The 17,640-nt window shown below is 43.0% G+C and overlaps 1 protein-coding gene across 1 annotated transcript in view; it reads left to right on the forward strand.

Annotated features, from left to right (window-relative positions):
• The first annotated feature begins 11,320 nt into the window (after positions 1–11,320).
• GPAM (glycerol-3-phosphate acyltransferase, mitochondrial) overlaps positions 11,321–17,640 on the forward strand; it is a 42,739-nt gene continuing 36,419 nt past the window's right edge. Inside the window, exons 1-3 of the mRNA XM_074999842.1 lie at positions 11,321–11,364; positions 13,023–13,151; positions 14,994–15,116. Coding sequence (XP_074855943.1) covers positions 13,050–13,151; positions 14,994–15,116 — 225 coding nt within the window. The 5' untranslated portion in view covers positions 11,321–11,364; positions 13,023–13,049. The remainder of the gene's footprint in view (positions 11,365–13,022; positions 13,152–14,993; positions 15,117–17,640) is intronic.

Here is a 17,640-nt window from a genome sequence, read left to right on the forward strand (position 1 = left end):
GTTTCTAAATTAGATTTCACCAACCCAGAAACAAGGCTGAACTTCTCATGCCCTCTAATTGCCTTCCCATGGACTCAAAGGCAGTCCCCTGGGGCATTCCAGGCTATTCTGCCATTCAGGCAAGTTGGACAAAATGACAGGGGGTCACTTTACGCCAAAAATCACAGCCCATCACTTACACCAGGTCAATTGACAAGTTGGGTTTCACACCAAAGACAACATTGCCGTAGTTGTCAACTTCCTGGGTGCTGGAGGGCTGGAGTACTCATGGAGAAAAATGATCAGGTACTCCTTACTCACTAGCAGCCAAACTCCCCTCTCTGTCTCCCTCTCTTCAGGGCCTCTTGCCTGTTGATCAAGTCCTTCCCCTCTCTCCCCGTGCTTCCCACCATTCACAAACATGGCATTCAAGGCACGCTCTGAAGGGCAGGGGGAGGGTTGGAAAGTGGCGGGGAATGGATGGGTTGGAGTGAGTGGGGATTGGAGGAAGCAGGATGGAGGCGGATACTTGAAGAAGAGATGGAATGGGGGTAGGATGGGGTGCAAAAGAGCTGGGAAGAGGTGTGCTCTTGGCAGGAGCGTGGGGAAAGGGGTTGACAAAGGGAGGGGCCTGGGGCAAAGGAAGCAGTCAAGGTTTCTCCTTGCTGGAGGGAGGAAGATGTCTCCACATTTAGCACTAGATTACAAAGGGAGACATGCACATTAGAATATATTTGCATGTTTGACCCATTTAAGCTGGGACCTTAACAGAGATCTCAATTATCTTACACATTAGAAGGACAATTTCCCCACCCTTGATATTCACAGGAATGGCACCCATCCCACGTAATTTACACAGGTCCTGTTAAGGACCTTTTCCCCTTTTTTCTCCCTGTCGCTCCCTGCCACTATACATATACCTAGTATTCTCATTTTGGCTCCAAAATTTGAAGAAGTGGGTCTTACCCACAAAAGCTCATTACTTAAGAAATAAAATTGTTATTCTGAAAGGTGCTGCAGGACTGTTTGTTTTTTCAATGGGGTCTCTCTCCTTTGATGCTACACAGTGCTTTCATTGCCTTCAGTGCATCATCTTATGTACGGGATGAGTACTTCAGCATCAATAAATTCAGCGTTAGTTAGGCCTCTTGCATGTTGAGTGGAACAGATTTTTTCAGTTGTAGCTCTCTGAAAGTGGGAGCTTTTAATTGAAATGTTGCTATAACCTTATCTGTTATGTCACCAGAATCATCTCTCTAGTGTAATGGGCAAAATCATTGTTCCTACCGAGTCACTTCTAATTAGTTTCCAATCAGGTGTCAGTATTTTTCCAGAACTAGCTGATTCCCCTCCTGCAGGGGAAAAAGTGTTTCACCACATATTTAAAATGCACCAAGAACCCAATGCACTCTCCTCTCAAGGGGGAGGTTTTAGTATAGGAGGAGAAAGATGAGGAGAGGCAAGGAGCCCCCTTATATGAGTCTGGGTCTCTAGGATGCCTACAGAAATCAAGTCCCAACCACAAAGTTCTGTAAAGCAGTTAGCTATCATTTAAAATTCTTTGTGTCTCTAGGTTTTTGCAGATCTCTTATGTCCTTTACAGCACAGAAGATGCACTCTGGGACTGGGCAACATAAGTGTGTGTGTGCGTCGGGGTGGCGGGGTAATAGTTCTCTGAGGATATGGAGCATTTGAGGATTGTGAAATCTAGAGAGGTTTACACAAAAAATATTATGCCTGAATCAGATCATTCAGGCTGCCTGAAGATTTCACAAGTGTTACCAAATACTTCCAAAAAAAACTAGCCATCTCCTTTCTGAAAACTGTCCAGAGCACCAGCAAGCCCTACGTGCAGGCCCTAACTTTCAGGCTGCAGATCATATGGTTTGAGTTACTGTTAATGACACAACCAAAAAAAGCAAGTCCATATTAGCATGACACTGGAGGAGTAGAAAGCCTGCCTCTCTTCTGATGAATGACGTCGAGCGTCTCTCTCTGTAATCGGGGTTGTGCTACGCCGCAGCGTATGTTGAAGCCAATCACAGATGAGGCATGGCAAATTTCAATAAAATTGTGGTTTTCTGACTCATCTGTGATTTTTTTTATTTCCAGAATGATTTGCACTGCCTCCACGTCTCACGCTGCCTCCTCTTCTCTTCTGAGTAAGGGTATCCTCAGAGGGAAGGAAAGCAGCTCTTCACGCCTTGGCCTGAGGCCAGGCAATTGTAACAAGAAGAAATGGCTCTTTGCATGTACCCCTGCAGGGGGCTTGGCAGCAAGTAGTAGGCCAGGGGCCCTGAAAAAGAAAACAAAGAAGCCAGTGGAACCTGAGACATCTGCGAACACTGACACAAAACCACTTTTATCCGTAATACACCACAGCCTCCTTATATGCGCTGCTCTTTAATTGATTTACAAATTGACATATAAAGGAACAACGAATATGTTTCTTTACCTACCCAAAGCTGTCCAATGGCTAAAATGCCAGTATGTTCTGAGCTCACTTTCTTTTATTTAGTTTTTCAGATTTTTGAATGAGTCGTGGGTAATACCGACATCTTTGCCGGTGGTTTCAGCACAGACGGCCAAGGATTGAACGATAGACACTAAACTGTGTCAATTTTGCATTTTTTGCCTAAGTGCTCCATGTGTTCCATGGAGAGACGACTATTAAGTGCTGTCAGCCACTGGCTCTCTGTTAAAACGTGTTAAGTAATTTATATGGAGAGTGGAGGTATTTTAAAATGATTTTGTTGTAACTGCTTTATGTACCAATGGTGATGGTATTGCAAGTAAGAGCTTGTCATACCGTCATATCAGTTCTACTGGTTTTAATCCAGTTATGGGTCCTATTGAAACAAAAGTCTATATATATACAGTTTGCTAATGTAAAGTTGAGTAACAAACAGAAGGGAAAAGCCAGGAGTGGATTTGATGCTAAAATGACCTTTATTGTTTCAACATTACAGTAACAAAGATGATAACTGGATGGTCAAAACACCCTCAATGTGCTATGTTACGCAAGAGAGAGTTGCTGTGCGTGTAATAAGTTCTGTATTAAAATTCTCAGGATATGGGAGGTGTAATAGGTCTAAGGGAATCAACCATCTTAACAAGAGACATAAGAGATAGCTGCACCAGTACTGCCTACGGTCTTATCTGTTATTTTCCTGGACTCTTGCCATTTTCAAAGGTTCCTCATACATTATATACAAAAAGTAATAACTGACATTGAAGTGTGTCACTGTCAAATTGCATCTCCTATCAGGTCGAGTTCAGTCACTGAAAACAATGGCTCTGTGTACATATCTTTACTTCCTCACAATATAGTTTTTTGTTCCCAAACTTTTGTAGCATTCAAGTGTCTTTTTTTAAACAGTATACTATGTACTCTTTTGTAAACACGTCTTACTGAAAGTGACATCATGGGAATTGGTAGAATCTAGTTAGGAGCAGATAGTGTGAGTAGAATTGAAGAAAACAGTGTTCCTCTCTCAAAAAGATGATGTTTTGTGTGGTCTTGGAAGTTTTAATGATCAATCTAATCTTAAATTTGTAAGATGGGGATGAATCAATTTTTAAAAGGTTAAAAATCTTGACAGTTTTATTCCCTTTTGAAAACAACTAGGTAACAAAGCATCTTGCAAAATATTCACCCAAGAGCAAAGGGGCTGCCAGTTTGTCACCCCATGCAAATTATCTCCCTAGACTTATTGGCATAGAAAATAAATGTGCCTAAGAATGGGGGGAAATGGCAAATCTTAAGCTGGCTTCCATTGAAATCAATGGCAAGACTCACATTGACTTCAATAGAAGTGGGATAGAATCTCTGTTTTGTAGTATCAAAAGACAGCTACGTTTGAATTTTTGGAAATGGTGCAGCCCTGAAAGTCCATGCCGTTAGGGGCATTCCAAAATTTTACCCATTTGTTTGAGACCATAGCAACAAGACAAATTGGCAAGCTTTGAATACTGAACAGATTTTACTGCTGAGATTTTAAACAAGTCTATCCTGTTATACAAAGAGTTGTTGCTGGGACTTCTTTTTTTCCAAATGACTGGTGCAAGCACCTGTTCAGATGAGTGACAGGATTGCTTTTGGATTCCTTTCACAATGGACATATAATGCAGTAATGTTATCAAAAATAGGACAAATGGTTTTTAAATCATATCACAAATGCACCAGAAGAATTTCTTTGGAAAGCTATTGCATAGAATAAACTACACTCCAGTAGTTTTTTCCCCCAGGACCTGCAATAAAGTTTCCATTTCCAGTTCTTACCAAACGGGACAAAATAGATTAGCCACTTCACCCAATAAGCTATAGAGTGAACGTGCACTACACCACATGGTATAAAAATGACGATAAAGCCACTAACGCTGTAGTCCTGATGCTCTTGTTACTTATACTGTAGTAAACCAAGAGTAATTTTGTTAAAGTCAGAGGTGTTATATAAATGGAGATATACATATCTCATAGAACTAGAAGAGACCTCAAGAGGTCATCAAGCCCAGTCCCTTGCCCTCTTGGCAGGACCAAGCATCATCCCTGAGAGATCATTTTTAATCTATTTGCCGCAGGCCACTAAATGGCCACTTCAAGGACTGAATTCACAGTCCTGCATGTACAAGGTCAATGTTCAAACCACTGAGCTATCCAAAAATATAAGCAATAGTCAAATCATCTCCAGAGTTTACTAAATAGCGTTTATTTTTAACATCTGATAGTTCTTCATAAAAATCTCCACTAATATAATACACAGTATGTTACACTTCATGAGTGAAATGATATTCTCAGAGGGCTTGTCTATATTTCCTCTTAAGTTGATATAACTTATGTTGCACAGGTGAAACCCATCTCCCTCCCAAGTGACACAAGTTATATCTGTTTAAAGGGGTGCCTTCACTGAGATAGCTTCTGCCTCTTATTGAGGTGGAGTAATTATGTCTCTAGGAGAGAATTCACCTATTGACATGTCATACCTTCACCAGCTGTGCTACATCAGTGCAGTTGTATCAATGTAGCATGGTAGAGAAGACAAGCCCAGGGTAAGTCTGGAATTAATGCTACTGAAGGCAGTAGAGTTTCTCTGGGTTTTCATGAGTGAAACTCAAAGCAACCTCTGGCTTCATGTCATGTCAGTGAAAGCTGTGTGATATGAAAAAATAAGAAATGCAGTTATATACTTGCAACTGGTGGAACAGTGTACAAAACACAATTAAGCAGCTAGCTAATATAGCTAACAAAATGACGTGAAGAAATTAGTTAAACACTTAAATGGGTACTGGGTTTTTGGAATTCTAAATACAAGTTCCACCTGTTGGATGCACACTATTTCCATTGATTACAATGTTGCACGTATGTATCTGAGTGAAGGGTTTGGACCTGTACATCCACCTGTTATAATTCAGGATTATTTGGCAGAATCTCAATCTCTCTGTGCCCTTATCCCTGCCCTTATTTTTACAATGAGCTATTTTAGACTTATATGGTACCACCTCTGAAACACGTATTTGAATTCTTCTCTGGTTATGGCTGCAAATACCAGCACTAAATAAAACCAGTTTTAATTACAGTGTTGCAAGACTCCCATCGCTAATTAAAAATGACTGATTACTGGAATTCATTAAACAGAATTTAATTCTCCTGTTATATTTCATCTGTCATCACTAGAAAAGCAAACTTCTTTCTGTGTCTGTCATTAAAATGAGAACTTAGGTATGAACACCAATCCATATTATAAAGACATGAGAGTCATGCTAAGAAGCCAGATAGTGAGATGAGCCCAAGGAAGCTACTCTGGTATAGCTACATGCCAAAGGATTGGTAGAAAGGTGTGTGACGGGAAAATGGAGTGGCCTCATTTCACATCTACATTCCTAAATTCATCCCAGAGAAGTTGCTTTTCCTTCTCTTCTGGCTCCTCAGCATATAAGTCACTATTTGGATTCTCTTGGAGTTAGTCTTATTGGTCCAAATTCAGAGGCCATATGTAAAGGAGGATAAATAGGTAAATGCAAGTGTGTATGTTCCTCTAAAGAATTGGTTAGCGTTTAGCATAGTGTAAATCAAGAGAGATTAAGGGAGTTTAAACTAGTGTTATACATTTTGGGTGGGCAAGCAGATGCTGCATGTTTCAGCTTCATAAACTCCTGTAGGGCAAGTCCACACTGGACCTGAAAGTTGATTGTACATATGCAATTTCAGCTACGACAATTGTGTAGTTGAAATTGAGGTATCTAAGATCAATTTATCAGGCCATCCTCTCAGAGGGAGGTCAAGGGGAGAAACTCTCCCCTTGACCTCCGTTATTCCTTGTGAGAATGAGGAGAACCGGGGCCACCTCTTGAGCTTTGATGGTTCAATTGAGCATGTCCCCCTAGGTGTGCTAAACTGAACCCCAGAAGATTGACCCTGACTGGGTTGATCTTCTGGTAAGTGAAGATGCACCTTTATCATTTAAACTCAGCTTTGAATTTGGCCCAAAGAATGAAAGGGGCAAATTCCTGTCTCCTGATTTACCATAAGTCCTGTGCCATTACAAAGCAGTCAGTGAGGCTGTGGTAGATAAGTGTAACATGGAGAACTTTAACCTGTCTGTGTTGATTATGTAGCAATCAAAATCTAATAGCAGATTTTGCCATCATTAAGAAGGCCACTGGGGCTAGATGCAGGTGTCAGTTCTATAAATATCAGTCCAAAGTAGTTCCATTCTTCTTGGCATATGCATAATGTTGTGACACGCGACCAGGATTCACTACCAGATTTTGATTTAAGTGGTTATAAGGGACAGGAAAATGCAATCTATTTTCCCATTCCTGCTGAAATCCTTCCATCACAAAGTTGGCATGCAGCCAGCTTCAGCAATCTTGCAGGCCGGCACTGGCACAAGTGACTGGTAATTTTGGGTGTGATCATCTTTGGATGCCTAACCTTTGAAATATCTTCCAGGAACATGAACTTCAGAACTCAATGAAAATTTGTCTCCTTCATAGTGTCTCGAGCAGGGGCTTCTGACCAAGTCAGGAGGGCAGTTAAGGGGAATCTGTCCTGAGGCCTGGCAATTTAAAAAGGACCAGGGCTTTGGGCTGCTACTGCAGCAGCAGCAGTGGCCAGAGCCCCAGGCCCTTTAAATAGCTGCCAAAGCACCACATGGAGTAATCCAGGCGATGCTGAGGGCTGGTTGGGGGAGGTGCAGTATGGTCTGGGCAGCACTGAGGGCTGGCTGCCCCAGCCCTGCTCCTTCTGGGGGCCCAGAGCCGCGGCCTCCCTCCCCATATTGCCCAGGGCCTGGCGAAGTCTGTTGCCAGCCCTGATCTCAAGTGGGCTGCCCAAAAAAGAAACATCACAAATTGCTTTTTGAAAATGTTGGCACTGTGATAATTGAAGAACTAGCTATAGGGATAGAGGGGGCAAATTCAGTATGCCAGTTCATTATGGAAAACACAAGTATCCTAATTAGGGCAGTGGAACTTCCAATGTGCATAATATTATTTGTTCTCTGGAAGGAGATAAACATTTCCTCCTGAAGACTTATCTGTGGCTGAGATACCATGTTTTTATAGGCACAGATACTATCTTTTTTAAGATAGCGTGTTTCACCAGATTATGTCTTCATATTATGCATTTGCAACTTGAAAATCAGGTTTTCTTTTGCTCCGGTGTTTCTGCATACGCAGCATTGCAACAGCATGAAAAAAATCTCTTCTCGCTGAGTCTTAAATAAAGGGAAACTTGGATCCAAACGTAGCACCTTTATTGTATGAGCCATGGGAGATTCTCCATTAGGTATAAACTGTGACACAACATTGGTATTCTTTTGCAGGCTTCCAGCTGTGGGAGGGCAAGGCTATTTAGGTATGCAAGTGCTGGTATTCTCCACGAATATTTTTGCAAAAGTAAATCTGACAGAAATTTAGGACTCTTTTTGGCAGGTGTCAGAAACAACCAGGATTTAGTTCTCACACACCTTGTGCTTATTTAAACCTGTGCAAAATCAGTGAAAACTTTATTTTGATACGGTAGCACTCGAAACCCACCTTGCATAGTGCAAGGCAGTGGAGGCTCTGTTACCTTCAGATTGTAAAGTAGTAGCAATCCCTTCCATGAATATTTAGCTTAGACTGGACAAAGGGAGACTAAAACAACAAGAAGTCCTGTAGCACCTTATAGACTAACAGATATTTTGGAGCATAAGCTTTCATGGGCAAAGACCACCTCTAATTCAGCACCTACAAATCTAGAAAAAATTACTGGTACAGGATCTATTTGTGTCTAGCAACCTCAGTAAACATTCAGTGAAACTGACTTCTTTTTCCTCTCTGCCATTTGTCTTGAATATAATGTGATTTTTTCCATTTTCAACATAAATTCAGTACTCAGGACTATACAGTCACTGTAAACAAATATAAACATCATACCATGTACCTTTTACATGCAAGTCTGACTTGGAAGCAAAATTACCTTAAACCTGCCAATGTTTCAGCAATATTTGCCTTAAGGATTAAACAATTACATCACTGCCTCAAATAATTATTTGTGATTAAAATTAGCACACAGAAGACCTCAACCCATCCAGGTGATGCAAGATTTCTCATGGTTCCTCAGATACATAAATTCAGTAATAAGCAGTTATGCCATTCTATAAAAATACAACCATTCACAATGCATTTTCTGTAAAATTTTGAACATGCTAAATAATTATTTTAAATCTCTTACATCATCAATAATTGTCTATTTTTGCTAGTGTGTTATGAATGGCCTTATTTTCAGATATGTTAAGCAAATCAGCAGGAGCTCTGAGTGCTCAAAATCTCTGAAAAATCAGGCCATAAATTGTATCTTTCTACATATTTGTATCAAGCCAAGCATAACCCTGACCTTGGTTAGGCCTCAAATCAGTGCTGTAATAATACCGTTAATGCAAGTACACTTATTTCTTGATTTCCTGTTAACAGTTTGTTTTCTTTTGAATACTGTATATTGAGCAATTAGATATGATAATTTCTAAGGAAGGTGGAACTGAAGGGGAGATAAAAAAAAAACTTTCGTATTTGGAAAGGACACCAAAAATCACGTTCCAATTTAGTGGCATCTGCTGTAAAAATGGTCAGTTACTGTAGATCTAGGCGTTATTTTACATATGCTATACAGCACAATGTAGAAACAGCTGTTTTAGGGCCAGCAATATTATAATTAGCATTACTGTTTATTATTTATTCTTGTTACAGAGGCACTAGAGATCACACAGGAGATTGGGACCCTACTGTGGTAGAAACACTGAGTAAGAAGCAGCTTCTGCCACAAAGATCTTACAAACTAATTAGCTAGAGTGGGAGTATATGAGTTTTAGTGCTGAGCATGAAAGGTCAGTGCTGGGCATTGGGATGCTGAGGAAGGGCACTGGTGCTAGATATAGAGTCTGGGTGATTGCTTTTAGGCAGTAGAGATGATGGCAGGGGGTTGGTGCTGTCTTGTGATTAGGAGGATGGATGGTTGTTGCTGAGCCACTTGGATAATGGAATGGTGGATAGGGTCAGCAGTAGGTGGGAAGCTGATAATAGGCATGCAGTAGGAAATCAGTGTTAAACAACTTGAATGAGGAGGTGGTGGGCAGCTGCGGGAACTGGGGATACGGGGTTGTGTGTGCATACAGGGATGTTGTGATGGGGAGGGGAGTTAATGCTGGGGTAAGAGGGCTGAGATACTGCTGTTTGTATGGGTTGCTGATGTGGTGCAGGGATGGAGGTGTTTTTTGGAGGGAGGGTTGGTATAGGTACACACATACACAGCGAGTGTAGATGTTTTGAAGGTGCTGTGGTGTGTGCATTAGTGCTGGAATGGGGTGCTGGAGGTGTAGTGAAAGGGTAAGGGGTGAATTCCAGGTTGGAGGATTGGAGGTGTTGGAGCTTTAGGGGCTGGAGGAGCAGTGCTTGGTGTTGGGGGGACTGGAGGAGCAGTGGCAGGGCATAGAAGTGACTGTAGGTTGGGGAGGGTGGAGGAGCTGGGGTGGGGGGCAGAGGAGCAGTGATAGGGGTCAGTGTGCGGTTGGACATGACAAGGCAGGAGGGGGTCAGTGCAGGGCTGGAGGTCCTTGGTGTGTGGGGAATGGATGACCAGTGACAGGGGTCAGTGAGGGGGCTGGAGGTACTGGAGACAATGGGTGTGGGAGGGTGAAGGAGCAGCGGTGGTGTGGGGGTGCCTGTACCAGGCTGGAGGCACTGGCGTCTGTGTTGTATCATGGGGTGGGGGTCTGTTGCTGCCATAGGGAAGCCGCTGGGCTGTGGAAGCAGGTGGGTGAAGGAGCAGTGCTGGGCTGGAGGTGTTGGGAGTTTGGAGGAGCAGTGGTGGAGGTATCAGTGCAGGGCTGGAGGCGTTGGGGTGTGTGGGGAGAAAGAACAGTGCTGGGGGGGTCAGTGCAGGGCTGGAGGCGTTGGGGTGTGTGGGGAGAAGGTACAGTGCCGGGGCGAGGGTCAGTGCAGGGCTGGAGGTGTTGGGGAGCAGTGTGGGGGGTCAATGTTGGGTTGGAGGTGTTGGGGTGTGTGGGGAGAAGGTACAGTGCTGGGGGGGTCAGTGCAGGGCTGGAGGTGTTGGGGTGTGTGGGGAGAAGGTACAGTGCTGGGGGGGTCAGTGCAGGGCTGGAGGTGTTGGGGTGTGTGGGGAGAAGGTACAGTGCTGGGGGGGTCAGTGCAGGGCTGGAGGTGTTGGGGTGTGTGGGGAGAAGGTACAGTGCCGGGGGGAGGGTCAGTGCAGGGCTGGAGGTGTTGGGGAGCAGTGGGGGGGTCAATGTTGGGTTGGAGGTGTTGGGGTGCGTAGGGGTGAAGGTGCAGTGCAGGACGAGGTGTTGGCCTGGCGGCTGAAGGCGGTAGAGGAACAGTGGCGCGGCGAGCAGTGCGGAGCTGGAGGTGTTGGGCTGTGCGGGGGCGAAAGACCGGGGGGACGTGGTGGGGATGTTGACCTGGCGGCTGAAGGCGGTGGGGGTGGAAGAACAGCAGCGCGGGGAGCAGTGCGGGGCGAGGTGTTGGCCTGGCGGCTGAAGGCGGTGGGGGTGGAAGAACAGCAGCGCGGGGAGCAGTGCGGGGCAGGTGGTGGGGGTGCGGGGGAGCAGTGCGGGGCGAGGTGTTGGCCTGGCGGCTGAAGGCGGTGGGAGGAGGGGGAACTGCAGCGCAGGGCCAGGGGCGCTGAGGTCTGCGCTGTGTCACTGCGGAGCGGAGCTGGCGCCCCGGGGAGGCGGCCGGGCGGCGGGAGAGGGGCCGGCGTGCGTCCCGCACCATGGCGACGGGCGCTCAGGAATTACGTCAGGCCGGCGCCGCCGCAGCAGCCGCGAGTCCTTGTGCCAGGCGCTGTCCGAGTCAGTGGCGCGACCGCCGCCGGGAGCCGAACGCGTGAGTAGCCCGGCGGGGTGTGCGGGTCTGCCGGGGGCGGCGGTTCTGGAGGGGGTGTGGGCTGCACGCGGCGGTGCCAGGGAGGATGGTGAGGTAGGTGCGGGGGGTGCAGGGGGAGGTGTGTGTTTGTGGGCGGGGTATGTGACACAAGAGATACTGTGGGTTGGGTGCGTGTGGCCTGGGGGTACAGTGTAGGGGGTCCTATGGAGCAGGGTGGGGGGCTGCTTGTGGCCTGGGGGTACAGTGTAGGGGGTCCTATGGAGCAGGGTGGGGGGTGCGTGTGGCCTGGGGGTACAGTGTAGGGGGTCCTATGGAGCAGGGTGGGGGGTGCGTGTGGCCTGGGGGTACAGTGTGGGGGGTCCTGTGGAGGGGGGCGGTGGTGTGCAAGTTCAGAATTTTCATGTGGGTTGAGAATTTTGCGCATGGATTGCTTTCGGGCTGAGTCCAGGGTTGATTGATTGGGTAGAATCCATGGAAAAGTAGGGCTGAAAGGGACCTGCAGACTTCATCTAGTCCATTTCCCTCTGCTGAGGCTGTTGTTTGCCTGGTGATTTTCATATTTGATCCTGCAAACATTTATAAAGAAGAATATGACCATTGAGATTAGTGGGCATATGTATTTGCAGGATCAGAGTTTTAAAATATTTCTTTGTGGTAAAACATGAAAGAATCAGCATTCTCTCTTCATACTCTGTAGGTTGAGTATCAATCAATATTGTATGAACTATAACTCACAGTTTGTAGTTAATACTACTGCTTGATTTCAAATGGGCTGACTTGCAAATACTCATTTTTAACATTCTTCTTTTAAAGCTTTGGGCTTATTAATCTTTAATGGAATGACATTAATTTATTATATGTATGATAGCATAGTCTGTTTAAAAAGGATTATCTTAATGCAGGCTTCTCCACCTGCAGTATGGACTTGTGTAGGGTTTTTAATATCTGTGTTGTTTGTTATGTGTTGGTAATGAGTTTGGAATTATACATGCACATGTAATACAAATCTCACCCCAAGGAATTTTAAATCTAATTTAGACACTTAATGTAGCTCAGACAAATGAAATATATGGCTGATAGTGCAAGAAGAAAATATTGCTGAAAGACTTAACATAAGAAAGATGTCCCCAAGACACAATTGATAAAAGAGGGATGTCATATGGTACAAGAGACGTGTGAGTGACTTTCAGAACAAAGGTATTCTTTGGATTTAGTACAAGGCAATGTGTGCAAGCAGTTAGTCTTCTAAGCATGTGGAATATGTTATTTTGTCCATTTATTATGTTAGTAAAGCTGCCTGTACCAATCCCTGAATCAGTCTAGAACTTCATGAGAGATTGGCAGGCACAGGGGGTGGGGGGTTGGTTGGGTAGCTCAGAGGTTTGAGCATTGGCCATTAAACTCACAGTTGTGAGTCCAGCCCTTTAGAGGGCCACCAAGGGATTTGGGACAAATAGATTTAAAAAAAATCTGTCAGGGTTGCTGTGAGGGCAGGGGACTGGACTCAAGGACCTCCAAAAGTCCCTTCCAGTTTTATCAAATAGATACATCTCAACATTTTATTTATTTATTGGATGACATGATACAAGAAGCCAGTATATTATAAATTATTTAAAATTGTCAATTAACCTTGACAAAATACACATTTTGCCTTTTAGCCCATGGTCTTAGATTTGTAGTGTGTCATGGATGAGGCTGCTTTGTCCTGTGGAACAATAGATGTTTCCCATTTGTCCTCATCAGCAGAATATACTGTCACTAGATGTAAGCACTCCATTGAAGAATGGGTAAGTAAAATATGGATGTTAGTCCTCATGATTTACTTTATTTTTTCTTAAAGTGTCTGATACAAATTTTATCTCCTATGTACATTACAGAGTTTTTTCCAGTATTTGACTTAGAAGTTAGCAGTGAACCAAAAGTAGAATGCTGTGGCTGAAACTGATATTCATAGGAAGTAGAACACCTTTGTTTTGTCAGGTGTAGAGAGACACAGTGATAATATTCCTAGAGCTTCCTGGTGTATTTATTAATAACTTTCTAGCTCTTGAAATGGTTTCTTAGAAGAGCTGGAGAGAGCTTGGTGGACATTTTGTAGGCTATTGCAGTCATACAGACTATGGAGTAGGACTCAGGATTTGGAATATGCCAAGGGTACAGTGAACAGAGTTGTTTGGGAGGAGCATCAGAAGCAGCATGAGTGTGGGAGGAGATGATGTAGCAATGTAGGCAGGGTAGAATTGTGTCATGGTCTAAAGATCAGAAGTTTGAACTTGGAACTTGATGCTGGAGAAAAGTTGGAAACATGGTCAGAGTTGAGAGAAAAGCTGTTCATTTTGGCAACAGTGGTTTGGATCCAACTAGAGGAAGAGGAGATGGGAGGGGGCAGGCTGCTGTAATTGAGACAAGATTATGGGGATAGTGGCATGCACAAGATGGAAAAGGAGAAAAAAAAGATTTTGTAGGCACAGGTTTTAGCAAGGGCCTGAATGTGTAGTTTTGGACATCAAGGTTTTGAGCTTGACAGGTGATGGTTTGATGGTAGTATAGTATAGATGAGGTTGGTGAAGGGATAGCATCTTCATATTTATTCCATTTCTGAAAAAAAAAACCCAAAAACAAAACCCAGTCCTCTTTAGTAGGAACATTAACCAATTCATGATGTTACTTGTTGCATGTTTCAGCATTTATTCTAAATGTCTGCCTTGCTTTTAACTTCCTGGTTGTTTCTTATTGTGTCGTTTGCTACCTGAGTGTATGATAACCTGAATTTAGGGTTCAAACACTTAAACTGCTTTGAAGGTACTAATGGCAGTCTACTTTCATTCTTGTTTTATGGGTCATTTTTTAACATATTTGGCTTATTTTGTTTGCTCTCTGTTTGGTTATAGGATTGCCCTAGTTATCAACATTATAACAGAGGATTTTGTAATTCTGTTGAGTGCAGTTGCCCGGAACCAGCATCCACAAGCAAATAATGTTCCCATTGATTTCATTGGGAATTAGGCATGCTTAACCATGTTACTCTTTTAATTATGAATGGCATGATATTGCTTTTCTAATTAAGCATGCAAAAGGAAGCTCCAACATTCTTGTTACTGATTTCCTGTACCTGGAAATCTAAAAAATCAGCCTGAGAAAGTCGGCTTTAGTGTAGTAGTTATTTTTGCATATTACTTTGCAGATAACTGTTGAAAATAACCTATATAGACTGGTGAAATTCTTATACATTCAGTGGTTCTGCAGTTTCAAAAGGTCACTATCTAATAAGTAATGGAATTTCAGATTTCATTGCTTACATTATAAACAACTCTAAATTATTAAAATGAAATCTGATTTACTGTTTACTGTATTTTCTCTTCTGTTTAGCTTAATACCGATTTCATTTTCAGCTTATCAAACATCAAGACAATAATGTAGGGTTAGAAATGTAATAGCACAATGAAATGTAGAGATTGTTAGATTTTGTGTGTGTGTGCGTAATTAGAAAAAAATCATAGAAACATTTCAGTTGGCATTAGCTTTAAAAATTGTGCCTGGTAGTAGCTTTAAAATCTTTACATTCCCAGTAGTGCATAATTTTATCATTTTTGTGCATCTTCACACTGTGGCATGGTGGTGTTTCCTAGGGAGAATGCAATTCAAGACCAACTGTCTTCCGATCTGCAACTTTAAAATGGAAAGAGACACTACTGAGCAGAAAAAGACCATTTGTGGGCCGCTGTTGCTACATGTGTACTCCCCAAAGCCGGGTAAGAAGATTATGAACTGGATTAGATTTGATGGAAGTTGAAACGTGATTATAGTGCACTGGAATTCCAGTAGTTTCTTCACTTTCAGATTTAAGGTCACAATGTTATTAATCTGTCAGTTGTTACTTTTTTTGTTTGCTTGGTAATTATGGTTACCTTTCCCACACATGGGAAATTTGGAGATGGAAAAGACCTTCCATGATGTCTTGTCCATCTGTCTTCCAATGCAGAATTCTAAGCACTATGTTCTGTTTGAGAAATAGTATTTTTGAAAGTTGTGTGGGAATACTCATTTACTGTGCAAGGATATTTAAAATACATGTTACTGTTGTGAATTTAAATTTGAAGACAATCACTAAAACCAAAATCTCAACATCCCCCCCTCTGTATCCTTAGAATAATTACACTCTGGCCATTGGTCTTGGAAGGTGCTTGTACACTCTCAGCAATATGCCTCACCAGTGATGAGGGAACCACATTTAGGTTTGAGAAGACAATTGAGTTTGCAGACCCATACAATTGTTAGCTTGTCTGTTGAGCCCAGGAGCGGAATGGGGGGAGGAAGCCCAGTTGTAGTTTTTGTGATATTTTTGTGTCAGGATGCTCAAGTAACAGATGATCTGCAAGAAGGCTTTAAAACGTTTTGCCAAACGTTTTAGTTATAGTGAGTGAGCTTCTTTTGAATGTTTGACTGTGAAATTTGCACGTTTGTACTTGTCAGATGTCTGTTCCGTTTTAATTATATTTCATAGATTCACACAGCTTAATGCCAGAAGGGACCATGAGATGATCTGACTCAACTTTGAGCTTAACTGTATGGCTCTTACATTTTACCCAGCTAGCCTTGTAGTGAGGTCGGTGGTTTTGTGTTTGGTTAAAGTATTTGTTCCCTTCAGAGACAAAAGGATGCTTTTGTTTCTGTTAATTCCTGCCATTAGAGTAGGAATGGACAACAGCAGCAAACTGATACATGGGATAAAACTCTAAGACCGTGGCTACATTAGCCCCCTCCTTTCAAAAGGGGGATGCTAATAAGCCACTTCAACATATGCTAATGAGATGCTGCCATGAAAGTGCCTCATTAGGATAATGGCGGCAACGTGCGTTTTGAAATGCACACCACCAGTGTAGACAGGGGCCTTTTGAAAGGACCCCTGGATTTCGAAAGCACCTTCTTCCCATTTGGTTTTAGGAAGAAGGGTCTTTCGAAAACTGGGCGGGGGGGTCATTTTGAAAGGCCTCTGGCTACATGGGTGGCACACGATTCAAAAGTGGCAATTTTGAATAGCTGTGGCTGCCATTATGCTAATGAGATGCTGCATATTCATGGAAGTGCCTCATTAGCATATTTCAAACTCCCTCATTAACATGCCGCTTCTGAAAGGAGGGGGGTCATATAGACACAGCCTAAATGTCATGTAAAGAATTAACCTGGGTATTATATGGGGGGAAATATATGGACCTAGATAAATTAATTCCACCTCTAGTGCATGCATAAGGGTTTTGTGGCTCATAAACTTTTGCAGTATTTTTGTAAGCTGCTATATGGAAAATACTTTTCTACTGAGTTCGGTCTGTGGCACCAACTTAGTTCTGAGAGTGAACTGTTTCTTTTCTGACTGAAGCATCAGACTTGTTATTAATGGGCCATTTAATCAAACTTCCTTTGAATTATGCTATCAGTTGCCTCAGTGAAACCACTGGGGTTGCTTAGATAGATAGGTATGATTAAGGAGATCATAGTTAAGGTGACTATGGTGGGATACGACAGTGATATATAAAATCGTGAGTGATGTGGAGAAAGTGAACAAGGAAAAAATATTTACTTGTTCCCATAATATCAGAACTAGAGGACACCAAATGAAATTAATGGGCAGCAGGTTTAAAACAAGTAAAAGCAAGTTCTTTTTACAACACACAGTCAACCTGTGGAACTCCTTGCCAGAGGAGGCTGTGAAGGCTGGGCCTACGACAGGGGTTAAAAAGAGCTAGATAGATTCATGGAGGTTAGGTCATTAATGGCTGTTAGCCAGGATGTGTAAGGAATGGTGTCCCTAGCCTCTGTTGGTCAGAAGCTGGAGATGGATCTCAGGAGAGAGATTGCTTGATCGTTACCTGTTTGGTCCACTCCCTCTGGGACACATGGCATTGGCCACTGTTGACAGACAGGATAATGGGCTGGATGGACCTTTGGTCTGACCCAGTATGGCCGTTCTTATGACTGAATGGAATACCTCTGTGCTGTTTTTACAGTCACTTTTCATATGAGAAAGTCAGTTTAAAAGAAAAGGGGAGAATACTAACTCAACTGACATTTATCCAGTGATTTTTGAGGTTGGCTTTGCATGCTACAAATGATTTGAATTACCTGCAGCAGTATATGTTGTGTGCTTTGCAAATTGCATTGTAACAATGCATTGAAAGGTGTCTAGGGCGTCAGACATGCCTAAGTTAACCTCAGGGCATGGTTGTGTACTATACTTGCTGCTTAATGTTCTAGAAGGGAAATACAGATATTGTAATA

The sequence above is a fragment of the Carettochelys insculpta genome, chromosome 7 (assembly GCF_033958435.1).
Source record: "Carettochelys insculpta isolate YL-2023 chromosome 7, ASM3395843v1, whole genome shotgun sequence".
Classification (NCBI taxonomy): domain Eukaryota; kingdom Metazoa; phylum Chordata; order Testudines; family Carettochelyidae; genus Carettochelys; species Carettochelys insculpta.